The 26,431-nt window shown below is 33.4% G+C and overlaps 4 protein-coding genes across 5 annotated transcripts in view; 2 read left to right on the top strand and 2 right to left on the bottom strand.

Moving 5' to 3' along the window:
- hob (hobbit) overlaps nucleotides 1-10,605 on the top strand; it is an 86,485-nt gene extending 75,880 nt beyond the window's left edge. The window contains exons 33-39 of the mRNA XM_067280262.1: nucleotides 1,921-2,153; nucleotides 3,360-3,456; nucleotides 3,522-3,726; nucleotides 5,234-5,352; nucleotides 8,034-8,246; nucleotides 8,313-8,417; nucleotides 9,718-10,605. Of these exons, the coding sequence (XP_067136363.1) occupies nucleotides 1,921-2,153; nucleotides 3,360-3,456; nucleotides 3,522-3,726; nucleotides 5,234-5,352; nucleotides 8,034-8,246; nucleotides 8,313-8,417; nucleotides 9,718-9,771 (1,026 nt within the window). The 3' untranslated portion in view covers nucleotides 9,772-10,605. The remainder of the gene's footprint in view (nucleotides 1-1,920; nucleotides 2,154-3,359; nucleotides 3,457-3,521; nucleotides 3,727-5,233; nucleotides 5,353-8,033; nucleotides 8,247-8,312; nucleotides 8,418-9,717) is intronic.
- Nucleotides 10,606-11,521: 916 nt separating this feature from the next.
- Nucleotides 11,522-23,269, bottom strand: LOC136983467 (matrix metalloproteinase-24-like). 2 transcript variants are annotated; one of them, XM_067280221.1, is made up of 8 exons: nucleotides 23,121-23,269; nucleotides 18,163-18,419; nucleotides 15,566-15,855; nucleotides 15,328-15,486; nucleotides 15,079-15,260; nucleotides 14,869-15,013; nucleotides 14,530-14,793; nucleotides 11,522-11,955 (listed from the first exon to the last, which is right to left on the bottom strand). In XM_067280221.1, the coding sequence occupies exons 2-8, from the start codon at nucleotides 18,327-18,329 to the stop codon at nucleotides 11,699-11,701; spliced, it is 1,464 nt and encodes a 487-aa protein (XP_067136322.1). In that variant the 5' UTR covers nucleotides 18,330-18,419; nucleotides 23,121-23,269; the 3' UTR covers nucleotides 11,522-11,698. The 2 variants fall into 2 exon arrangements, with proteins under 2 accessions (XP_067136322.1, XP_067136321.1); XM_067280220.1 differs by lacking the exon at nucleotides 23,121-23,269 and adding an exon at nucleotides 19,206-19,814.
- Nucleotides 20,408-22,383, bottom strand: LOC136983468 (TBC1 domain family member 20). Its single transcript, XM_067280222.1, has one exon. It carries the CDS (start codon nucleotides 22,089-22,091, stop codon nucleotides 20,967-20,969), a length of 1,125 nt encoding a protein of 374 aa, XP_067136323.1. The 5' UTR covers nucleotides 22,092-22,383; the 3' UTR covers nucleotides 20,408-20,966.
- LOC136983465 (disintegrin and metalloproteinase domain-containing protein 10-like) lies at nucleotides 22,720-26,401 on the top strand. The gene is made up of 4 exons (XM_067280215.1): nucleotides 22,720-23,304; nucleotides 24,647-25,326; nucleotides 25,396-25,972; nucleotides 26,041-26,401. The coding sequence occupies exons 1-4, from the start codon at nucleotides 22,757-22,759 to the stop codon at nucleotides 26,318-26,320; spliced, it is 2,085 nt and encodes a 694-aa protein (XP_067136316.1). The 5' UTR covers nucleotides 22,720-22,756; the 3' UTR covers nucleotides 26,321-26,401.
- Nucleotides 26,402-26,431: the final 30 nt, after the last annotated feature.

Below are 26,431 nucleotides of genomic sequence, written 5' to 3'. Positions count from 1 at the left end.
TAGTCTATAATAATAACTAAATTATGACTAGAAGCCAGTAATTATTTTTTCAAAACACTAGAACACATTCATTACCTTTGCAGATATATGCATTAAATTTATTGTTTGTGACAAGATTATTGTAATATATGTTGAGATTTAAATTGTAATTAAACATTAAATTTAACTGTGTATATGTTGAGGTGGCAACAAGGGTTGAAAGGGTTGTGTTGCAAAAAGGGGTGCATTCGTTAATAGCGGTCATTCTGCATCTCCTCTACTATGGGAGTGCGCCGCCATTTGTAGGCATTTAGGAACGACGGTGAAAGAAAGAAAAATGGCAGCGCCCACATTATCGATAGTATCGTGATGGAGGAATCTATAATTCTAAAATATGAGCTTTTAAAGGCAAAAGAAGGATCCCAACTGTAAAATTTAACCATAAAATGGATTATTTGTTGAAAGAGCATTCAAAATAGCCACGAAAAAAGTTAGAATGCCGGCTACCATTTGAAAAAAATCAAAAAGACACTTACATCACTGCATGCACTAACTTGCATTTCTATCGTATACAACACTGTGAAAGGTTTTTAGACTGTCTCTCTGTGTTACGCACTACAGTGTTACTAGAAGAAGTCGTTATTGCGTTACTGAATATAATTGTACATTTTAACACTATTAATATCATTATTCTTTTTTGGAGCTTTCCAATTACATTCTCAAATGAAATCTCATTAATAATGCCAATATAGTGAAATACAACTTAATGCTAATTGGAGGAAAGTTTACTATTTAGTTATAATTAACTTTTTAGGAATCAATGTTGAAGTTTGGATTTGAAATAAAATACATTTTAAAATTAAATAAGAAAAATAATCTAAATTTTAATGAGAAAGTTGCTTAGATTTTAGAGTTAGTTTCTGTAAAAATTTAAAGAAACTAACTCTAAAAGCCAGAACTAACTCTAACAGAAACCATCTGTTTATATCTCAAAAATGTATTTTAGAGAGAGAGAGAGAGAGAGAGAGAGAGCTTGCCAAAATAATCACAGTTACTGTACAGACAGTAAATAAATGCAAACACTTGTTACTGTTTAGAGTTTGTTTATTAATTCAAAAAAGTTAGAATGAAATGAATTTGCTATAATAAGAGTAATTAGTTTTTAGGGAAAGTACTTCTGGAGTAAAAATGTACTTTAAAAATATTTTTTGAATTCTATAAAATTGTTTTTACAATAAAAATATTAATATTTATAAATAAAATTAGTAATAAGCAGCATTTCTTGTGTCAAATTTTACTTTAAAAATTTTGAAAATAGAAAAATATTTTTAATGAAAAAAATAAATACGCATCAAAAATACATTCAATTATTATATAACATAAATATTTATTGGTATGCTTTTTCTTTAATGTCAATAAGAAAGAAAGAGCTATTTACAGATAATTCTGTTTATGAGGGGAGTTGGTAGTTAGGTTACATTCAGACACTTACCAAAAACAAGAAAATTTATAACATATAATACAGTAAGAAAGTTTATTCCACAAGTACATGACCAAATCATTGGTGAAAGCCATTTTTCAGATTCAACAGAATTTTTTTTTTCCAACAAAAAATCCAAAAAGGTGATCATAGAGTCTGGATTTGGAACTGAATAATTACCACTTTTTGAATCTTTAAAAGAGCAGTTGAGTGGCAAACAAGTGATGAAAGAGATACAACAATGTGTATTGTAGTGGCTTCAACAACAATTGACAGATTTTTAAGCAGCATATTTTCAGAAGCCAGTAGAATGAGTGCCCAAATGCTTATAGTAATTTTGTTGAAAAATAAAAGTTCTGTTAGAAATTTTCTTGCTTAATTTGATAATTGTCTGTAACCTAATTACTAACCTTTGTATTAATTTAAAAATCTTAAAACCTTTTGTAATTTAATTTCTTTAGGTTTCGGAGCAAAAAGAACAATTGACTGCATCCAGTGAAGAATTGGCCATGATGATCAGCTGTTTTAAAGAAAAACAAGTTAGGGCCACCAAAACACGTCAGAGAGCTGCAGCACCCGGACAGGGAATATCGGTGATGCGGAGAAGCGAGGTTTGCTTCAAACATGCACGGTGGAGGCTGACCGATGCCGACGGCCAGCTCGGAATTGCCGATCTAGTGCTGAATAATTTCTTGTAAGTTGTTTTAAATCTGTTAATAATATGTAAGATACATAAAAATTTGCAATGTCAAGACATACAAATTACTAAATTGCAAATTGTCTTTAAAAACATAAGTAGACTTTTTTGCATTTTAATTCCTAAATTTGACTGTTATAAATTGTTTTAAATTAGCTAGTCTTACTCGACAACATATATAAATTTAATTTAAACTGTTTTTGAAAGTTAAAAAGTTAACAGTTGTGTGACCCTCGAAAATTAGGTCAAGATAATCAAGATGGTCATTATTGATTTGGCAATGTAGTTTTAATAAGTAGATCCCACACTTTTGTTTCTGAATGTAGACTTCTGTACAAATTATTGGATTAAGTGAATATTTGAGAGTAGAAATTTGATAAGTTTATTATTTAGGTAGTAACTACAAGATGTTATATATATATATATAACATTATTGTGAGATGAAAAATGAGAACATTGGCCTTGTATTAATGTCATAAGTATTAATAATTCAATATTTGATGAGCTTGATATTGAAAGTTAGATGTCATTTTTATTGGTATGATTGTCAAAATTGAAAGCGAGTATTAAAATATTTGAAGATTATATTATAAAAGCAACTATTCTGTTTTTTTATTAATATATAAAATAATTTCAATCAATATTTAAAAATTTTAAATATTGAAGAAACCAAGTCTAGTTCATTCTTCTGTCTTGTCCAATCACTAGCAATTGGACATGATAGAAGAATGAAGAAGACTTGGTTTCTTTGATATTTTAAATTTATGAAATATACCATCTGATTGAAATTACAAATTACAATGACAATCTTTTCCCTAGTTTGCTACTGGGGTAGTGGTTTTCAGTTCTCAAGATCCATCTTAAATATATGTAAATACGGTTTCCATTCTAATTATTGTCTTACCACGTTCATAATTGTTGCATAATTAATACTATGCAGTAAGACATTTTTAAAAAGTAATAAAAGTATCAAAACTATTATTAAAAAAGTTTTAAGTTGAAACTGTACTACTATTTTGTTATTATATATGCAAATTTTTGTGTTTCTATGGATTAATATTTTTTTCCAACTGCAGAAAAACATCATTTGTTTAATATTTCTAAAATTGACTATTGTAAATTTATAATTATTTTGATTTTTATGTAGATATGATTTGAATAATGTAAGTAAAATTTAAAAAAATATGTATATTGGACTTACAGATATTCTAAAGTTACAAAAAGCGATGATTCCGTAGAACATTTACTGGAGCTGGGTTATGTTAAAATGACTAATTTATTACCAAATTCGCACTATAAGGTATGTCCTTTATAAAAATTGTTCTTTCACAATATTCTGAAATTTATCATAATTTATTTTAATAGATTGTCCTTCAACCAACCGAACTTCAACCTAATATTCCATTAGACAGGCAAAGAGCATTAAGGATCTTCTGTAGAGAAAGAGCGCCAGTGGGTGGCATACCAGTTAAAGAACATTTAGAACTGAATATGATTCCAATAACAATTGGATTGACATATGCTTTTGTCACCACCATGTTAAAATTCTTCTTTCCTGGTCGTAATACGGGTTAGTCAAAGTAATAAATTAATAATAGTACTTAATTTATAAAGAAAAGACAATTGTTATGCATTTTTGTTAATAAGTACTCAACACTACTAATGATGGAAATGAGTATAGTTTTCTATGTGATATTTATTTCTTAAATATCACAAAGTAATTATAGAAAATAATATTCAAGCAATTATAATTTTACAGCATTATTAGGTTAGTGTAATATTTTATTAAAAATTTTAATCCTTATTGTACAGTATCTACGCATTGAATATACAAAAAGCTTTTTTATGTGGTACATATTGTATGTTTATGACATCAAAAACTGGTAAAAAGATCAAAGTGTTATATTTTATATATATAACACTGCATTTTTAAGTATATAATATTAGTTAATTGTAATATATAAAATATATTATTATAACAATAAATATATAGAAACAATTTATTATATACTTCAGCTATGCTTTTACTACTTTAATAATAATAATAAAAAAGTGCCTTTAAAACACAGTTATAAAATACATACAGGAATTAATGCTACTTTCATATAAAACAAGGTATTCATTAAAATGATTTTGATACATTCTCAAATATTTTTCATAAATAATTAATGAAGAATTTCAAGAGACAACAAATATTGTCCCTTTTTTCTAATCAAAGTGTGTTATAACTTAACAAAATTCTGTTTTTAAAATGAAACTTTACATGTATATATTGATTTAAAGGATAATCTTTTTTAAAATAAGTTTTAAAGAATATAAGGTGTTAGAAAAAGTAATATAGATGTCATTAATGAGAAATTAAATTACTTTCAATATTGTAAAATTAGTTGTGTCTTTGTAAACTTTCTATTGGTAATTAGTTTGAGGGTGTTAATTTAAAATAGATTTAGCTTATTGTTTGAAAGATATTTCTGTTTCTTCCTGCTATATTCATTATTTTGAAATTTTCAACAATTTTCTTATAAATTAAAAGTTCATCATATAACTTCAATATTTGTAAAGAAGAACAATATTTGTGATATTTTAACTTGCAATTAAATACATAAAAATTTATTTATAAATATTCTTTGGAATTAATTGTAAGGTAATCATCCAGAATGGTTTCTGTACATTGAAGATATATGTTTCGATGGAAAAAAGTGCAAACAGTGTACCAGTGTAACTTAATTTTATTAACTTTTTATATTTTTCAATAATTCTAATAGGTATTCTCCATTTAATTGCAAATCTGTCATGTAAGATAAAAAATATTTTAATAAAATATACTTAATTTAGTTTAGAGATTTAATATTCAATAACCACTTTCATTCCAAGGATTTTCAAAAAGGTGATATTTTTTTACGAATGAATTTTTTGCGAATCGGGTTGTATTTATAAATTGTTTTTGGAAATCTTAGATATTCTGCAATCTTAACTAAAATGGTCTTTCTAGTTATGTGCATTTTTAGTAATTATTTATTGTTATTGTAATGAAATTTTTTGTTAAGTTTAATAAATAATAATGTTTAATTGTTTAGAGGATCATCACGGCGATGACGAACAGGAAGGAACATTGACCAGATCCAAGAAGCGTCCCATGAGTCATAAACAGCCCAGCACATCCACCAATAGCAGAGACGACATAGAAAAAATGAAGGTAAAATATAAATATTTTCAAATAGCAAAATTATGTATTTGTAATTTGTGAATAATTGAAATTGTTCCATTATTTATTTATAATAAACTAATAGTAAAATATGCAGTATCAAAAAAATGCAAACCACAAATTAAATATTAAATTTATTTGTGTATATAATCAAAAGTAACTTAACAGATGCTTTATTTTATGAAATAATATACATTTTAAAGTAAGGATATTTTATAAATTTTATTGAAAATTATTTTGACCTATCCATTTACTAAATTTCACAAATATTTAAAAATTATTTGATGTTTAAACTAATAATGAAATTATCTAGAAAACAAAATTAAGCACATGACTTAATTAGTTTGTATTTTGTTATCAAAATAGTGAGTCATTGACTGAATGGACTTCAAACATTAAGTTAAATGTCCAGCAATTCCCATCCAATTGACTTGTATAGGATTTATTTGAATACATCAATATTTGTTTTCTGCTCATAAACACTAAGGTCATTTCATTTTTCATGCCAAGATAGGTTTGACTGAGCTATTTTGCAAGAGATTTGACCTGATGTATGCAGGCCGAGCCATCTCTCAAACTTTTCGACAATTTGACTCTGACCTAAGTTGGGCCTTCTACGTAGCTGGCGGGCAGCTTCGGTCATCTGACCACCATCAATAGTAGCATCCCATATCTTCATGTTTTATTGGTTATGAATTTAAAATTAATTTTAGCAGTGTCCTTTTGTTACTGAAGAGAAAAAACTTAATTGTAGCATGGTTAATGAATTTAAAAAATTACTTCTCTGGTTCTATTATATAACTTATCAATAAAATCTAATATTACGATACAACAGTATCATACAATTTTGCTTAAAAAGTTATTAAAATGCAGAGATGAGAATGAAAAACAAAATTTATTATTTAGAAAAAAGGAAAGCAAATTTTATATGAAATTTGTAAAATAAATCCAAATAAACACACGTCCATAAACATTTATGCCGATTATTCTTTGACATTTTGTATAAAATAAATTGAAACTGAATCGAAATATATGAACCATAAAACAAGTAGAGAACTCTGTTTATTTTTTCCTATATAAAAATAAAATATTAAATATTAAAAGCTATTTTGTAAGGAGGAATTGATATTATTTTATTTAGAATTTAGTAAGAATTTAATTAAGCTTCACAATTTGTCTTTTATTGAAAAATTTTAGACAACAAACCAAATATAGGAAAACTACTGTTACCTAAATTGTTCCAAAATAAACTAAGAAATTTTCTTTTTTAATCAATACATTTGAATGAAATTATTAATTGATCTATGCAATTTTCTTGACTTTGCTTTCTTTTACCTGTCTTTAGGTTTGACAAAACGATTAATTTGTAATAATGATGTAAATCTGTCTGAGATAATCCATTTAAAGTTATTTTGAAATAGTTCAGATAACCACATATACTAATTTTACAACTCAAGTGATTTTTCCCTCTCATATTTCTTTAATAGGATAATAACACTAACTATAACCAATGCAATTATTTCTGTTTATCATCATGATTGCCAAATATATAACATCTCTCATCATTATAGCTTTTTTTCTAGTATCTCTTTCTCACTATGTATTGTTTTTTATAAAGACAGGTTCTATATATAACTTATTTTTGCTTCTATTTTATTTTTTGTCAATTGCTTGAAATTGGAGACACTCAATTAGTTTTTCTTCAGGATTTATTACTTTAATTCCAAGCAAAGTTGTGTGATTTTTCTTTATTTATTTAGGCACTAAAGTCTTCTTTAGTGCCTAAATATTCTCCTTTTTTTATAGTTTAATATAAAAATATCTATTATTAATTCCCTCTTATTCTAACATCTTATTTGGTTGAACTGGTCAAAATCTTCTGTCCTTTTCTATCTCTCCACAATTTTCTTCTGTGTATCTACTATATACCAGTTCTTTACAAGTTATTTTTAATCTGAACCCTCCATCTTTTCTTGTGTCGTTCCCATTTGCTGCTCACAGTTATCTGTTTGTAGTAATATTCTTTCCATATTCTCATCCAAGCCTTTTCAAACATCTTTTTCTCGTTCTTTCTGTTAGTCTGCTTACACTTAGGCCATATCTAATTTTTATCTGTTTTATAAAGCCAGCATTCTAACTGGCTTATTTTGATGCGTAATACACCCAGTAATTGATAATTTATTCAAATTTGAAATAAATTTATGAATTGTACATTGCCCTAATCTCCATTTCCTGTTTTGAAATGTTTCAATTTTACTTGATGCTTTTTTTCAAATCCTTCAGAAGATTATCATTTTCTTGAATGTCTTTTAATCTGTTTATCAATTTCTTTTGCAATGAATTAGTAGAAGTTCAATGGCCTCTTTCTTGTTCAATGTAAGAATTTCTAATTATTTCATACCCTACCCACATTTAACATAAAATATGTATATATTACAAGGCTGATCTTTGTCTAGTCAGATAAGAAATTGTCTATATTTAAAACAAAACAAAAATTACACATGCATTATTTATCTAATATATAAAGTACAAGGAATAAGATCGTTGTTTTGGATATTCCTTGTCCTTTTACACTTCGTTTATCCAATGACTATCTGTTAATTAATTTAAATATTGTTTAAAATCAAGATTTAGTGGTCGTTTTTAAACTGTTGTTGTTATTTTAATCGTAGGAACGAGCCGAGAAGAACCACACTTTTTTGTACATCAAAATTCCAGAAGTGCCTATCAAAATCAGTTACAAAGGCGAAAAAGAGAAGAATATCGAAGATCTTCACGAATGCGGCCTGGTGCTTCCCACTTTGGAGTATCACGATTGCACTTGGACTTGGTTGGATCTGTTGATGGAAATGAAGAATGCCACCAAACGCGTCTTGGTCTCTCAAGTAAAGCAGATTGGCTCTTAAAAAAATTGTTTTTCGGATCGGATTTTTTAATATTTATTTTTTCAGGCCATCAAACAGAAATTGTTGAAACCTTCGCGACCCGGAACCGACGAGACCAGCCAACCTCAAGAGGAAGACAAAGTCAGATTATTATTCGGTCCCAAAGTTATCGTAAGTTATATTTCGTGTGAATAATTCATATATTTTATTACTTATTCGCGGGTATAACCTTAAAATAACAGGAATCCTCCATTGCATAAAGTAGGAAAGCGTCTTTATAATCTCTTCTCGCAGGGTTGTGGGAACCAAGTACCATAGTAATTATAGGTTATTTTTAGCGGATTTGCGATGGATGTTAAAATTGTTTAAAACACAAATATTTTTTAATTGCCGAAACACTACGTTTTGTTAAATTACATAAGATTGCAAATTTGAGCGACCGGAATAACTAGTTGATTACAAACCGAAACCTGGAGGAATACCAGATAGAAAACGAGTGCGATTGAGGAACGTGTTTAATATATCGATCTAATTATATTAAAGTTTGAATAGAAAGAAAAAACTATCGTAGCGCGAACCAAACGAAAGAGAGAAAAATTCGAAATAACCACTTTGCGTGAAATGAATGAACTCTTCGGTATCTTCAGTATTTAAGAATAAAATCGGCATTTGAACCTCTTTAAAAAGATTTCTAACCGAAAGCAAAATAAATAGGATATCGGCTTTCGGCTAGCAACTTTTTTGAGGATTCGTCTCTCGAATCAATTGCCAAATTTATTTTTGAACTTTGTCTTTAACAAAAGTACGAGGCCGAATTTGTTGTTTGGAGCTATATTATGGAAATACAAGCAGTAAAAGTGTTTGTGGATTATACGAGATGTACACTTGTTGTATAAAGCTTTGTTCACACTGAGCGAATAGCGAAAAGCGATTGCGAACTTTAAGGAGCCGATCATTTGCAAGCGAGAGAAAACGTCACCTCGAAAAACAAAATGGCCGTTTCCGGTATTCCGTCGCTAACCACGTTTGTTTATTTATCGAGAAAGAAAGATACGTCAAAAAGAAAACGTTGCTGGGTGAGAGAAATATTAAAAATTCGTAATTACAACATTTACTCTATTGCGTGAAAGAGTTTCTGTAGCCATCTCGAAAACAACGCGAACCACGTGACAACTAGCGGGAATACGATTGGTGGCGAAATGGTAGAATTCGCCGGAAACGACGTCGTGTCTGACGTGTTATTCGCTCTGTTTTTCGCTTTCGCCAGCGAATCGCGCTCGTTGTGAACTAAGCTTAAGCCTATACTAATGAAATAGGCCTGTGTACAGTGAATACACCGACTGGTTTCGTTGGTTGCGCGGTTTTCTTTTATTCTTTAGGCTTGGAAACTTTCGGCAATGCTCAAAAATTATGAAAATCTAGAAAATTTCTTATAATCATTAATTAAAATAAATTTATTTTATTTGATTAGGGCAATACAGAAAAGAGTTCTAAGAAGAGCCTCTTAGCCAAACTACAGAAGTAATTTCCAATTTAAATTTCTATTTCAAGTGCCTCAGTCGTTATACCTAAGCTCATTAAAAGATGCTTCAAATTCTTCCGAAATTTCTAAAAAAAAGAAAAATTCGGAATCGCCGAATTGTGTAGGGCTTCTCGAATTTATTTGAGGGTCTTCCTTACTGAATTTGTCGATTTATATTTGGATGCAACGTAGTATTCGACATTTTTCGACTTTTTATTTTTTTCTAACCGAATCCGAAATAATGTAAATAGATATATTTTACGAAATGTTCGACAAAGATTTTCTATATTTATTTGGTATTAAATTTAAATGTACTGTACATATAATACCTTAGAGAATTTGGAAGATCGTACGAAATTCGTTACGGTTTTCATAAAATTCTCTTCGCAATAATACACCAGAACGTGTTTAAACACCGGGATTACCCACGGATTTGTCTCGATTCTCGCGAAGTTCTCTACGCATCAACGCGCGAGAACGTGTTTAAACACGCAAAACAACAGTTTATTTTAAATTTGTCGACCGGTTTCGCACTGGCCTAACTTCGTTTTCTGACTTCAAATTCTTGTACGCGATTTGTAATAATTGTAAAATCTTCGAGCATTTTCTCGCTTCCTTACAAGTTTGCAATTTTCAAGAAAATCAATTTGTCGTCATCCATTCATCGGGTCTTTTCCGGTATTTAAAATGAAACTTCTCCAAATATTTTAGAATTTTATATGCGATCCGCTGCAAAATTTCGTGCTTTTTTTTAGCCGATTCGAGATTTTCGGAAGTTAATTAATTGTCTTTTTAATGTAAATAAGTTTCAAATAAATTAATTATTTTGTTTTGAAATTATCGATTATCTCTCAATTTTTGACTTCGGACGATCCGAATCTTTTGCTTTGTATGGCGAAGTTTTCGGTATATTTTTTTGTTTTTTTTTTCTGAAACACAATTATCGATTTTGGTTATTCTAACTTACGTTCAGTTTGATAGATTATGCAAATAATTAAGCTCAAAACTAAGAATTAGTTTGGCTTTCGCTATCGAATTCCCGTCTAAAAACTTTTTTAAAAATGTTATTTTTTTATATTTGAAAGCATCTTACAGTCGTAAAATTTGTTTCTAAACACCATAAACAAGATATAAAATATATAATTAAGCAAAAGTGTGTGTTACAAAGTAAACATTAAAGTCCATAGTTTTGTTTACGATTCGTTGGTAAAATGTTTGTCGGTCAGACCGGAAGATTTCCTGGTGATACGAATCAATAAAAAAAATCGATAAAACCCTTTAAATCGAATTCTAAGAGAACGAAGACTTAAAGAAATCCTTCTGCATTTTAACAAGCAAGTTAAAAAATTTTTATTTTTTAAAAAATACAAAAAAAATCATTATATATATATAATATATAAAACAAGCTTTACATTCGAATAATTTCTTATAAATATATTGCACATACTAAATATGCTATTTAACATAGATCACAACCTTCGTCAATTATTTTTATATATGTATATATAAAAAAAATTCATACAAAAATGTATTTTCTATAAAATTTTATTTGCATCTTATAAATTTTATGTGTGTGTATATATATTGCATTTATTCGATTTTTATAAATAAATTATTTAAAAAGTGATGGTTTTAGTGAAGGAAGTCGGATCTGTAGCTGTATTCACTCACAAAAAATCACAGGATGCGTACCTCCAAGCTTGGAATTTTTTAGAAAATGATTCAAAAAATACAATACGTATATATTATAGAGTTAGTATTACTGACTTTAAATTCTTTATTGAAAAAATTGTGCTATTTTTCAACATATTTACAATCTGATCGACGTTAAAATAAGTTTTTTCGAGGACTCACTTATATTAAAATGTGATTTTTTGGATGTAGTAATTGCTAATTGTTCTTTATAAATTATATTTAAATAATTAATTGACTATGTAATTTTATGTAAAAGATAAACGTGAGCGAGGATCAGAGCCAAGATCAGTTTCCAGTTGGTGGAAAAGGAGTGGCCGCGACACTTTTCTGCGTGTTTTAAAACCTCGATAGATACCGGTACCGGGTATTTTTGGATTTTGGCCGAACATCTGAACCAGAAACTAGATATGAGTTTGGGCCATCCTCGATGAATGCGCATTTTTTTGTTGTTGAACTTCCAAAAATGCTTGCCTTTGAAGAAATACGTGTTACCTGTTTAAAAAAATAATAATAATAATAATAATCAAATATTTATCATTGTTTAGTTTATATGTTTATATATATATATATATACATATACTAATGAGAATTCCGTAAAAAAAACGCCTTACGGTTGGTAAAAGTAAGGAATCTAACAAGAGAGATTTAAATGGGTCATTTATATTCTGTTTTTTAAAGGCTCTTTATGCCTTGATTAAAGGCATAATAGAAGAATTGTGTGCAGTACACGGTACTTTACGTCATTTTCTTAGACCCTCCTTCAAAAATTCGATTGTTTGAACGGATTTTGTGTTTGATAGAAATGCCATTTGCACTTAAATTCAATCCAAAAATAATCAAAATTTTAGAAAAATATTTTGGAAATAAAGGAGTATCAAACTATATTAATGCCCGTACAGTTATATATAAACTAGTCTACGTATCACTGGAAAACACGTGTGATAAACATCACTTAATGTTAACGTTTGAGGCTCGATAACCCCATTCCCATTGTTTGCAATCATAAATTACACTAGAGTGGCATAAATGTTTAAGAGAATGCCAAACAAACGCGTTTACGTTACTTCACCTGCGTCTTTTTGGATGCTGTGTATTTTGGACCAGGTCCATTGACTAGAATTTTATAAAAATATGCTAACCAAAAATAAACGGTAGTGATTTTGGATTATTTGGAATAAATTTCATCAATTTCGACGTAATCTGTAGAAAAATTTATAACAATAGATCTAAAAAGTATCAAAATTTTGACCAAAATAAACCACCATCAAATAATTATTTGAAGCCGTCTTTTAGGATCGTGGATCCCTTTGCATATTCGGAGTTGTGGTACACACGCGATGAAGACAGATGTTAACGTTGAAACTTATTTCCGATTTTCTTAATCTTCTTAATAGCTACCCTTAATTACTGTAAATTTTAAGGACTTATCAGACTACGGTTTCTAATTTACAGCAAATTTAAAACAACTATTAAAACGATTAATCAAAATATAAGACAAAAAGCAAAATTAATAGATAACCACTCGGCAAAGTGGCACGCAATTAATTATCTTCCGAAACAATGGTACGGAATACGGCGGCTTTAAGACAGTACGACTCGGCCACCATCCCTTACCAACATTAGGATTCCAAACATACGTTAGTTTAGTTTAGCAGATAAGACATACGAAGCCTTTCTAATTGTATTTTATATAAAAAGTAAATAAAAGAAAAAGAGACGCAACGTACTGTCATATTTTTGTGCTTTAGGCGACAGTTTAATGCAGGAATGACCAACAAATCGATCGCCACAATATTCGCAATTCACACATTTAAAACGCCGCAAATATTTTATATATTAAATAATCTATTCGTTTTAAGTATCAATATGTATTTTTGTCTGACGGTAATATAAGAATAGACTTTAACAAAAATAAATAAGTTTAGTCCGTTTTTTCGGAAAATTCTGACAGCCAAAATCTTAGCATTCAGTTTTTATTGTTAATTATTAGTATAAGGTCAATTCTTAAATATTCATTTTCCTCACTGCCGACAAAGGTAATGAACTTTTTCACGATAGAGTGAAGAATACAAGTATAACGTAACACGTCTCCGATCCTGGAATGCACTTTATAAAAACTTAGTGTATTACGGGGCTATGTTTGAAAAGTCAAAAGATGTTTAAACAATTTGACCGAAGACACTCATATATAGCAACTAAAGTACTTTTGCTTATATAAAGAAATGTTTTAAATATTATTTTGTGCTTATTCAGTTACCTACTATCAACTGTGTATTTATATAAAATAAGATGAATTCATTAAAACATATCGGTCTGCAGCCGAATGAGAGCGTTTTTACTAAAACTTTCGCTTCACTGTGGCCTACATAAATATTTCATTAAAACAGAAAATTAAATTGATATAGCTAATACCATATAATTAATCCGGAAAGTGAAAATTGAATACATTATCGCGCACATTTCCATAATAATAATTCATTCAATTAAAAAATTATTAAATCTATTAATTAATAAATAACTTATAACGAAGGTTAAACTGGCCAAATAACGGAATATTTATAAACTTCAAATAATGTTAGACAAATCAATATATTAAATTAAATTGAGGACTAAACAAAAATAATAGACAGTCTTGCTGATCATTTTATATAAGCTGTTAAACCTCTCCTCCTATCTTTTGCTTATTGTAAATTCAAAAATCATAAATATACATTTTAATAATAATACACTTTGTATTTATAAGCGTAACAAATGCTGACTATAATTAATTTTGTTAGAAAACGTTACTCCGTAAGAAAACCACGGGGTTCTTAACCAATAGAAATGAAAACATGCAACGTCCATGCTAATTTCTATAATCGCTGTAGTACGGAATGGGCTAATTAGTGCGCTACAGATTGGAAGAAATGTTGCTTAATGGGTTAACGAAAACTATCCAAGCATTCGACTAACTCCATTAGATTTGTGTGTAGGATATAAGATGTGGCGCAAAGTAAAAGGATGAAAACAGTACGGAACAGTACGTCGCGTTATACACGAAAGTTGCGAAATTTCTGAAACAATTACCATCTGTCCATCGAAAGGCTGCGTCGATATTGTAAGGTATTCCTCTCCACACGGACATGTCACGCGGATAGTCGGATTCGACTTTACCTCGATCCTCGTCGAATCTCCAATAACGACGACCCGAAAAAAAATAAGTTTTCTTGTTATGACTCCAAACCAAGGCAGCATCTATTTTTCGAATGTTTGGAGCCAACCCCAAATCGGTCAGAGGTCGAGGGTAACCGGGTTCGGGTTGATTGGCATCGAACAGCCAATACTTATTCCCTGAAAAGAGAGCACTCCGATTAGTAACTAGTTGACGTGACAATGATAAGAGCGTAAAAGACGCGGTTCGAGTACCGGAAAAGAACACTATTTTGGAGTCCGTGGGGCGTTCGTAAACAGCATCTATCCTCTTTAGATTTTCGGGGAGGTTGTACCAGAACCGATCGATTCGCACCGGATAACCCCGTCGCACCTTGTGACGGTGAAGCCTCCAGAAGTACTGAAACGGAAATCGACGTGAAAACCTAATTGGGTCTAAGGAAAATAAGGTAAACGATTCCTTACCTTTCCCTTAAAGACGAACACTTCCCGTCTGATGACGGAAATGGCATCGAATGTGGTATTGCATCGATCGGGCACGCGATTGTTCTGTGACGATTCCGTAGAGCGAGACGAAACTGTCGAAGTTTGCATTTTAGGGGGTGCTTTAGTTGTGGTCTGTTTCCATTTCTTCCGAGACTTGGGACCTGTTCGAATTTCAAAATGGAGGACATTCAAAAACACCGATTTTTAGAATGGATATTTCTTACTCACCGTAAAGTTTTTCGATGCCGGAAACATCGTCCTGTGGCAATTTATAGTCGTCTTTCATCTCCTGATAATAAGGAAACATTAAAGAACCTGGAACGGAAGAATGGGAGAGCCCCAAAGAATGTCCCAGTTCGTGAGCGGCCACGGCAAAAAAATTGACCTCTAAAATAGCAAAAAAGACGATGAGATTCGGATCGACGTCACCGTGACGTTTCGATAACGAAGAGAAAGACCGACTCACCGTCACTTTCGGGATGGGGAATTTCTACCACCCATTTCTCGTCGGCGTCGAAATGAGCATCACCCCCGATCCCGTCTCCCGGGAAGAATGCGTGAGCCAAAATGGAACCGTGTCCGTCGAAGGGGTATCCGTCTCCGTGAGATCCACGCGGGAAATCGATCACGATGTCCGCCTTCGAGGAGTTGACTTCGTGAAACACGAGGCTCGAAGCTTCGCTCCAGATCGCGAAAGCCCTGATCAATTGTTTACGAATGGTGCTCCCGTTCATGTTCTTCACCCCTCCCTGCAAACTACCAAAACACGAAGTGTGAATTGACATTAAAATGCTGACAAATAGGACATTTTAAAAAATAAAACTTCGATATTTGCGTATTTTGTGCCTTACAGCGGAGTTGAAAATTCGAAAAAAAAAATTCGATTTCGAGGTGCTTCAAAGATTCCATTTGTGTAGGAGAGCGACCTTGAAACGGACCGATCGAGGTAACTTAATCTCTCACTTAAACAGAAAAAGCGAGTCGCTGACACTAGCAAAGTATCTCTTCTTTTTAGTCTCGGGGTAGAGAGAGAGAGAGAGTTTGTTAATCTGCAGTGTGACGAAAGAACACTCGCGACCTGTGTGTTACGCTTTGTGTTTAACACATGCGAAGCGAGAGAAGAGATCGCTTTGATCGCCCGATCAATTGCGTTCGATTACGTTTTTGAATGGGTTATACCATCGCTTCGATCGATGGTTCAATTACTATCGATCAAACAATCACGATTTCTGTCGCAACGACGACAACGCAATCGTCGAACATCGTAACTAAATTCTAAGTAAACCATCGGCGCGGCATCCCGCGGTGACGCCAACAAGTGAACGATTGTCCCGCGTGATGTCAAACACTACTCCCTTATGACAGTTCGAATTTTGGTGTCTTACGTAACCGTTACGCATTTTGTCGAACAGAACGAAAGCAGAAGTGATGTTTCTGACATTCCTAGAAGAGGACAACGTTCTCGTCGGGAATCCCGTACCTTCCCAGAACGGACTACCGGAGACCCGACCTTGCGTCGCCCTTGACGACGACGACGCGCGTGCCGTGTGTGGGTACCCAAAATCGTGCCAAAAACCCGCGACGGAGGTCGAGCGTCTCGCTCTCGTTTCACAATCGACAAAAGAATGGCGACGACGACGACGCCCCCCGTTATAAAACAAAAAAAAATTGAATTTTGGGATATCGACCCGACATTAAATGGTGCCAATAGTTTATTAATTCCTTCTCCTAATTTTCCTTTTGTTCTGTCTCCTTCAAATTTATTAAGTTGTTTCGAAGGACGTCACTCCGTAACAATCGATTATTATTTCTAAAAATTTCCGTCGACATTTTTATTTTTTCCATGTTCTAAATGGCCAATTGCGTAAGAAGTCTTTCTAAAAACACGAACTTATTCGCCACTTAAGGTAAACGATATCTTTCATAAAATGTCCGTTCTAAAATGAACACGGCCATAAAAATAGGTATTTTAAAGTAGGCACCCTTAAAAGTAAGTACTCTAAAATAGGTTGTTCGAAACAAATATCTTAGAAAATACGAGATATTCTGGAAAAATATATTTACAAAAAGGTGGGTTCTCTAAAGTAAATATCCTGTCGAATACCATTTACAAAATAGGTACTCTACAGGTGTCTACAGAAGATAGATGCTCCGAAACAAATATTCTAACAAAAAAGAAAGTTCTAAAATGGGTTCCTGCAAAATACGAATGCTTTCCTACCGGATCAAGCGCTCTAAAATAGGTATACAAAATGATTGGAAGTAGGTACTGTACCTCACAAGAATGGGCATTCAAGCAAATGGGAACACCAACTTTCATTTATCCGCGAGAATTGGGTGCTTTAAAAGAAGTACTTGACAAAAAACAAGTGTTCTAAAGTAGGTATCTTACAAAAGCGGAGGCAATATAAAAGAGGTGCCACCGATAGGTGTTCCCTTAAAGATTATACCAGCGTTTAAACTTCGTATGTGCAGAATGTAGGGAAGTACGGAGTAGATTTTTTTCGGAAAGATGTCGTCGATATTTCCAGTCGACTTTGCTCACTCTCGGAGGTTGTGATGATGGATAATCGGCACCACAACCAGGGTGAGTGAGGAGAGTACGACCGGACACCTGCCTTCGGAGCCAAAACACCGACGCTCCTCCACCCTCTACACACTTATAAAGTCACTTTCTTATCGCAGGAAACCGTCGACGGAATATCAAACCAGATTTTTTTTAAACGTTTCCTTCGACAAAACCTCCTGGACAATTAATTCTCCTTAACGATTTCGAAAACGTTGGATGCGGGTGACAAGTCTCTCGGTGACGCATTAATTAAGACGTTAAGATTGTCACAAAAACAGCCGACTCGCGTTACACGGGCGGTTGAAATAATTTGGAAATAAAATGGAGGAGGAAGTAACTTATCGTTAACTGTGTAAAACAGGCGCCACGTTTACTTTTACTTCCTATTGTTAATGAGTAGCGATTACTAACTTCCTCCAAATTATATCCTGTTTAATCCGGAACGTATTAGATCCGTTTAATTACAGATAACAAAATGGCGATGGCGTTCGTACCTCCAAGTCAAATTGTTAGTGGCCCAAGCTTGACCTTGAATGGCGTATCTCTTGTTGCGATTCCAATTGCCGATCCCGTCCGATACTCCGCACCTCTTTCGGTTCAACAGGGACAGGGTGGCATCGTCGATCACCCCCGTTTGAGGAACGTTACCGAACATCTGCATCCTCAATATCGCTTTCCTCAATTCGCTGTCGCTCCTCAATTCCGAAGCATCCTTCGAAGACGATAAGTAGCCAAATCGCGATAGAAAATCCTAAATTAAAATAAAAAAAGCAAGTGAACAGATGTTCCGAACTTGAAAGAAAATCATTTTATAAACAGGATACTGTGTTACTTTTTGTTTTTTCTTTTGAATCGGCCAAATGTTTAGTCTGATTTAATAATTGATATCTAATAAACTTGGTTATTTTCGATGGCGACCGGCGACCGGCGACCGGCCGATTCAAAAAATCTTAACCTGCTTTTTAGATTCGTAAACATAATTGATGAAAACGCGCCTGATCGGAATATCAAGGAAAATGTTTATAATTTTAAAAGGTTTCGGATGGCGATTTTATCGCTCTCGCTAATCCGATTAAAAATTCACGCGTTTTTTCGGATCGCGTGATCGACTAAAATGCGAGCGATCGGAGTTTGAGAGGGCGAATTTTTCGGAATTTTAAAAGGTTCTCGGTAATTTATGGTCTTTAGAGAGTGTTAAGTTCGAGAGGAGGATCGAATATCTCGCGATAAAAGAATTTTTATCCATTAGAAAGTTGACCCGCTGACCTCGTGAACTACTAAATGACCTACATTAAAAGACCGTGAGCGAATTAGGACGAGAGCGATGGCAACACTTTTCCCATTCTCGACGGAAAAATCGAAATAATCACCTTTACTCGCGAGATTACTAAACGACGGCGATTTAACCTTTCACCTTTCGCATGGGTTGCGACTTTACTCGGCAAACGAGCGACGAGAGCGCCTTTATCGGCGAAAAAAGTTTTTAGCGAAAATTAAAAATAAACAAACGAATTTTTATAAATAAAAATGGACTTACCACGATTTGCTGGAGAGAATGATCGCGAGTGGCATTAGTAACGACGCAAACGACGAAAAACAGCAATAAGAAAGTGTTCCTGGTGTCTGCCATGTCCCGTTAAAGCGATCGAGTGGACTGTTTTCTACTCGCGACGTCAATGACGAGGGACGATCTCCCGCCACATTTTGTCTGTCCCGACGCCTACACACCTAAACTTAGTTATAAAAATGGGTTGGGTTATTTCTGTAGGGACGGTAGCTACAGTGTGTGACCGACAGACCAAGTAGGTCATAGCCGTGTTAAGGTTACGTTAAATCCTTTCTTTTTCTAATGACGTCATTAGAGAGGCTAACACTAGCTAAACAATTCTCGTTTGTGAACAGTTCGTGCACTCGATCGCTCTTATTACTTCACTCTTATATCGCCCTTTGTTCTTGTCCAATCTGCCAGCGGTTTGATGTTGATCCTTTGACGTCGATTCGTCGTCGTCTTTATTTATAAATATTTAAATCTTTCCATTCCTTTAATTATTTTTCTAGTAAAATGTTACCCTTTCGTCTCGACGTAAAAATAAATTTCCGTTTCGCGTTTAGAAAATAAATTTCAATTTATTTCTAATTTTTACTTTTTGAATTTCGTCGAAGTTAAGTAATTAGTGTCGCTCTACGGTCGACTGCGTAAAATGTGATTAAGTGGCGACATCTATTGTTGGTGGCAATAAAATTTTTATAATTGTTTTAAAATTCAATTACTTATGTTCAATCCTGCATCAATATGAATTTTATAGTAAATGCTTTTGAAAGATTGGATTAGACGAAATACATTCAGAACTACGAGGAACCTTTTATATGTTCAACCATGCACATATTAAAAAAATGCATGCCTGAACTTTTTCACTTGACATAAGCAATTACATAAAGAATTATTTTGAATTAAAGCTAATTCCTGCAAGACAAGAAGTTGCAGTTGATACACATCCAGCCAAAAGTGATAAAGTTTATTTTGTTAGTAAATAAATCTTTTACGTATGCAAAACATCAATTAATATTATCTAATGCTTCGCATACTCGTAATTAATCACAATTTACTATTCTCTTCTCCGAGAGATTGAACGTGGTCTTAAAGAACAATTTATTCCTCAAACTTCTGCAATTTTTTGACCTGTAGGATTAACAAGTTCCCCATGAATAAACAATCTGTAATTATGCTAGAAAACTTAATTCATCTTAATTCTTTTAATGACTGAAAAATTATATTTTGGCAAATTTATATATAGAACAACCTTGCATCAGATACAAATATACAGCTTTTTTGGATTAAATTTTTATATAATTAAAATTGACTTTAAAACAGCAACTATATTGACAAATGGTCTTAATTTAATAGAAATCCCTCAGACAGCTTTAATTTTTAATAAAAATAATTTGATAAACTAATTTCTTTAGCTTAAGAGGATCACATTTACAAAACAGCATATATATATATTAATACTTCACAACCTTTGGCTTATGTCGTTACCGGGAAACGGCAACGGGTAACATTTTTAAATTTAAATTATACTCTGAAACGCAGATTGACTTGTTTGACACAATTCTATAAACCCATTAAGTTTGAAAAAGAGCCGTAGCATAAATTGTGAAAATTATATTAGGTGTAATTTGTGTCTCGGAATATAAAACATTGACTTGAATTTAAATTTGATAAGATTTAGGTGTGTCTAAAAGGTCTGGTGGGTCGGGCTCTGTGTTTCTTTACGGGATCACACTTCCTTAGACACATTTAGTTTCTGTATGCTTGATATATGGCAGCACAGAAAAATACTGCAGTGGCCACTACCACAGACAGTGTCCAATTTGAATCTGGCAGCACCATTTTCAGGATGTCGTAGGCCCTAAAAACCTTTCCAATAGGACCCTTTTCGTACGCTCTGCGACCGAGAGACCTCTTCCTCCTTTCCGTCATGTCTAACATGCATCTTAATTGTTTCACGTCGTCCTCCTCCTTCTCCAATTCCTCGGGAGGATAATTTTCAAACAGTCGAAGAGACTTATTGACTAGATTTTCTATGGGTAGGTCGTCCGGGAACTGCGAAAGTAAACAGTGCACGGACGCCATGTCGCATTCTTGTTTCAAAATCTCGTTTTCTCTGTATAGAACGATGGCGGCGGTCAGGTACATCGGCATCCAAGAATGACTACAGAGAAATAGATCGAACAACCGAACCACTTCGTCGTATCTGTTCAACACGTGTCCAAACCACGTGATTAACCAACTCAATCCAAACATCACACCCACTTCGGAATCTTCTAAAAATTTTCTAAGTCGAGGATTTTCTTTTCTGACGAGAATGTACACGTAACCCAGAATCCGCGTGGTGTTGTCCATCGTTTCGTCCATAAAAGCCCGGAGGTGACCGCCGGGACGACCTTCCGCGGCAGAAGTCGCAGAACGACCGACGGACAGTCGTTCCAGAAGAACAAAGGACACTTCCTCGCCCAGCACTAGCAGGAACGTCACACATATGTCGTGATATCCCTGGTAATAGTGCAACTCGGGGTGCTTCACCAAAATTCTCATGATGAGCGCAACTAGTTTGTCTTGCATCGCCAAACGTTGGTTTTCGGCAATACTGGGTGGAAATCTCTTGAGGGAACGATTCACATCCATGACAACTTGATTATAATAAGGATGACTTTCTGTCTCTTCCTGAGTGGGTTTGGGAGAAGTTTCGTAAAGGCTAACACCTAATAATTTAGGCCAACCTTTTCTTCTTAAATCATCGTCGATCAATCCCCATTTTCCTACAGCGGCCATTTTTAAGGCTTGAAAATCATCTTGTTTCAGTGCTTTAGCAATCGCTGCTTTCTTTCTCTCCTTCTTGTAATGATCTAATAACCATTTCATTTTCGTTGTTCACGTGATTTTCATTAATTTCTTGAACTAAATCGGGACAATCCGTGACCGAGTTGCACGAATCTTGTTTACTCAATTCCATTTTCCGCTCTTCTTCCATTATAGATTTGTCGTGCGGCAACGATCGTATTCGTCTATTACCTTACATTAACAATATTCACCGAGTGTAAAAGTAACTTTAACAACGATCTATTAAACGTTTTACAATTAAACATAAATCAAAAGTACAGAACTTCCCTCTCCACATGACCGTCGGTGTCATCACTAGTGATAACGCCCCCTGCTGGACGTCAATAACACGACAAAAATAAATGAAAATATAATTTATTTTTTAAATTATATTTTATGCTAAATTTATTCTATTTTTAGAAAAAAAATTCGTTTTTTTTAAATTAAATATTTAATAAATGCGTACTTAAATTTTAAGGATAAGTTTTACCATGGGTTTTGTTTAATCCATAATTTAAATAACATTTATAGAAGTAGCGACATCTAATGACTACAGTTTTTAATAGTTAATTATTATTCATTATTAATTATTTTAAGTTTTGCAGTATTTAAGCTTTAGACTAATTAAAAGTAGATTTTTGCATATTATAATATTTTAGAAAATAAAATCGAACTACATTTGAATTTTCAAAGAATTCGTGGAAAGAATGGAACGTGCGTTACGGTCTATGATATCTTTAACATTGCTACTTCTTCCTAATGGAAGTCTTCAGATTAGTCATAACTTAAATTTTCTAAGAGATTACGAAATTACGAGAATTACTTTCCATTTCCAAAAATACAATAGAACAAACACATCTCCGATAGAAGCATTTAAAGTTTTGACCGTGAATTTCGGAGCTTTCGAAAAAATTTACCAGCTTCGACTCTTCGAGGAAGAAACACTTTCGAGACATTTTGTAGAAGAAACAAAGAATTTTTCCACGTATCGAGGATTTGTGGAAGGAGGAAATCGTTCCGAAGTTAGCGGATATTTTCACGATAACATTTTCGTCGGACAAATTTACTCACCGGACGAAATTCTTTATTTGGAATCGGCCGCTCATTACCTAAATGACTCGAAGTACGAAGATTCGATTCTGGTTTATAAAGAAAGTGACGTCGTCTATCGAGATGCAGACTCTAAGACAAAATTTCACGATTTCTACGCAAAGAGTAAGAAGAAGAATGTTAACATCGCCGAAAGTAGTTTGAAGTAAGAGATTTCAGTTTGTCCGATAAATTCTAAATGTTCGAGATTGACACTCGCGCAATAATTTAAATATCGAAACTCCTCACCTGTTATAACAATTCATAAGTATTCTGTAAGATCGATATGGAGTTTTAAATTACCGTTTTGTTTGTCCTTATTTCTTCCGAAGAACTGAAATTTTAGATTCGCGTCAGGTGATGTAAGAGAAAACATCGTTTGAATGATCAAGGTTACAACATTGTCGTGGTCCGGATTGTAATTTAAGTGTTACGTGTACAGATATGTGAATATGTTAAAACTTCTTTTTATATGTATTTAAATTAGAAAATTGAGCGCGTTGTTCACAGAATCTTTGCACAAAGTCGAACAAGTTTTCTCTTCAATAGTCGGGCTACTTACAAGTTAGAATTCCCTTTCTTCTATTATCTTTCTGTTTTAGAAGAACATAAAAAATTAGAAAAATACGAATTCGAAAACGATCCTGAGCATACGACTTGCAAATTTTCATAGTTACAGTAGTTTGAAAAAAGATGTCGCTATTTTTCTTAATTAACAGAAACTAAGAAAATGTCCGGCTTTATTACGATCAAATCTCTTGTGAATAAATAAAAATGAAGATCGGACAAAACTGTGTGCGTAGTGAATTCAAATTCTGTAAGGACATTATGTATACCCGTAAAATTTTGATCATCATTCGATTTTATAAAGCACGGATACCAAACGGCGTCGCCACCAATGGCCGAGTGGATAAAACCACCCGGGAGCCATTCCTCTCGGCAGATTGCCCAAATAAACCAAACCCACAATTTTTAGCAATATTTTTCTTAAAGCACTGACGTGCCTCGAGTAGCGGCCGAATTACTCGAACTGTTTAGGCGTGAGTCTATCGCTCTGGAGACCCGAAATCAAAATCCGGACGGTCTAAAAACCCGTGAAATTTTCCTGAAAACACCATGCGGCCAGTCCATTGGCTAGGCGTGGACCCACGTCCAACCACCAAAAAAAAAAAAAAAACCACCGGTATTCGTTAGTTACGACTAGGTTATTGGTAGACCTATCTGGAATAAGTAATATCGGCAATGAGCTAGAATTCATTTAGAGAAATTCTAAAGTAATGTAATTTTTTTTTTTTGTGGACATATTATGCTCTTTATAAGTTCGATTAGGCCCTCGATGGAACGACCGAACGGCGAGGACGTGACCCGACGTATCCGGGATAATCCACAAAAATTTCCCGGGGGTTTTCTATCTCGAAATTAATCTCGGGTCTTTCAGATCGGTAGGCTGACATTGGCTAACCGACGTCAATTTATAATTTTAATTATAAATAACTTATATTTTTCAGGTACCGAAAATTTTGCCTAGTTCAATTAGTCTCCGATTACACCTTTACCGAAAGTATGAATTTCAATGAAAATCTAATAAAAGCCGAAATGATTCATATGATGAAACAAGTGGACAACATTTTCAAGCATACAGACTTTGATGAAGATGGAAAACCCGATGGTATTGGTATTTTTTTAGGGGAAATCTTTATCAAGAGAAACTTACCAAAAAATATCTCTTTCGTCACCAACTCGCGGGAATTTCTACATTTTGCATCGTTAGATATTCAGATGTCTTGTTTATCTGTGTGGTTTTGCTACAGAAATTTCGAAGATCACATGGCTTACTCTTACCATCCTCTCGAGAGCGCTAACGAAACTGGAGGAATATGCCAAACGCCCATCAAAGACGAGGAGACGGGAAAATGGCATAGCAAGAACTTAGTTTACGTTACTTATATTCATTACAATCAGCGACTTCCCGCTCCTGTCGTCTTGGCGAAGTTGATCCACGAAATTGGACATTGTTTCGGTAGTCCAAATGATCCTCCGAACGATCCCGTGTGTAGTCCCGATGACGTTTACGAAGCATTTGGAAATTATATAATGCACGAGGAGTTTGTCGATGGGATCCAAGCCAACAACCAAATATTCTCGTTATGTAGTCGAAGAGCTATCCACAATTTCATCCTGAAAAAAGGTAATTAGTTCTATTTTTCACCGAGACGAATTGATGATTTCATGTAATGGAATAAAACTTTTTCCGTAGGGCGATGTTTAAATGTAAGTTTAAAATCAGTGTGTGGCGATGGTATCACCGAAAAAGACGAAGAATGCGATTGTGGTTATAAAGAAATTTGTGACTTTATCGACGATTGTTGCGTGCCGGTGGGTGGAAATTATTCAGACAAAGAATGTACATTCAGGAGATCTTTATCGAAGCAATGCAGTCCTCACGAATCAGAATGCTGCAATACGGATTGCAAAGTGGTAGGACTGGAAGAACACGTGACGTGTTTTCCGGAAAATCCCTGCAAGAAAGAATCTGTCTGTAATGGTAAATATGAAACCTGTCCTCTTGCAGAATATAAAACTAATGGGAGCCCCTGTTTAGGGACGTTCCTGACGTGTCGTTCCGGAGAATGTTCTAGCAATCCCTGTCTGGATCATAATCTGACAATGTGCGATTGTTCTCCAGAAAGTGGCGAAGAGTGTCACGTTTGCTGTTTTAACGAATGGCATGTTTGTCAGTCCGTATCTAAGTTTGGTTATCTTGCCCCGAATGGAAGACTATTTCTGAAATTCCCTAAAACCAAATGCGCCGAAGAAAAGGGAGAATGCAATAGGTGAGTAATATTCTTTAAAAATTAAATTTTATTGATTGATTTTCTTCAAAATTTATTAAATTTTACAGCGACGGAGCTTGCATCGTAACAGAGATCGTTAAGAATCCAGAAAAAATGTGGATCTCTCTTTATTGGCCTTACCTGGTATTATTCGTAGTATCTTTTCCCGTAGGCTGTCTAATTCTTTTATATGTCATTAAGAAGAGACAAAGTACAACACCAAATTCAAACGCGATAACACCACAGATGTCGAATACGAACCCCAAATTCAGCTATCAACCTTCCTATCTAAATGTAGAATCTAATCTAGATCAACAACACTCAACAGTGTTTGGTCGTCAATTTTAAACACACGAAATCTAAATTTATTGTAGAAATTTATAAATAAAATTTGGTTTATTTTTAAACCTTAAAGTGGAATTAAAAAGTCTCTTTACTATCGTGCCAGAGCTTCGTGTT

Source organism: Centruroides vittatus, unplaced genomic scaffold (assembly GCF_030686945.1).
Source record: "Centruroides vittatus isolate TY-2023 unplaced genomic scaffold, ASM3068694v2 contig_882, whole genome shotgun sequence".
NCBI classification, from domain to species: domain Eukaryota; kingdom Metazoa; phylum Arthropoda; class Arachnida; order Scorpiones; family Buthidae; genus Centruroides; species Centruroides vittatus.
This window is presented reverse-complemented; position numbering and strand designations above follow the sequence as displayed.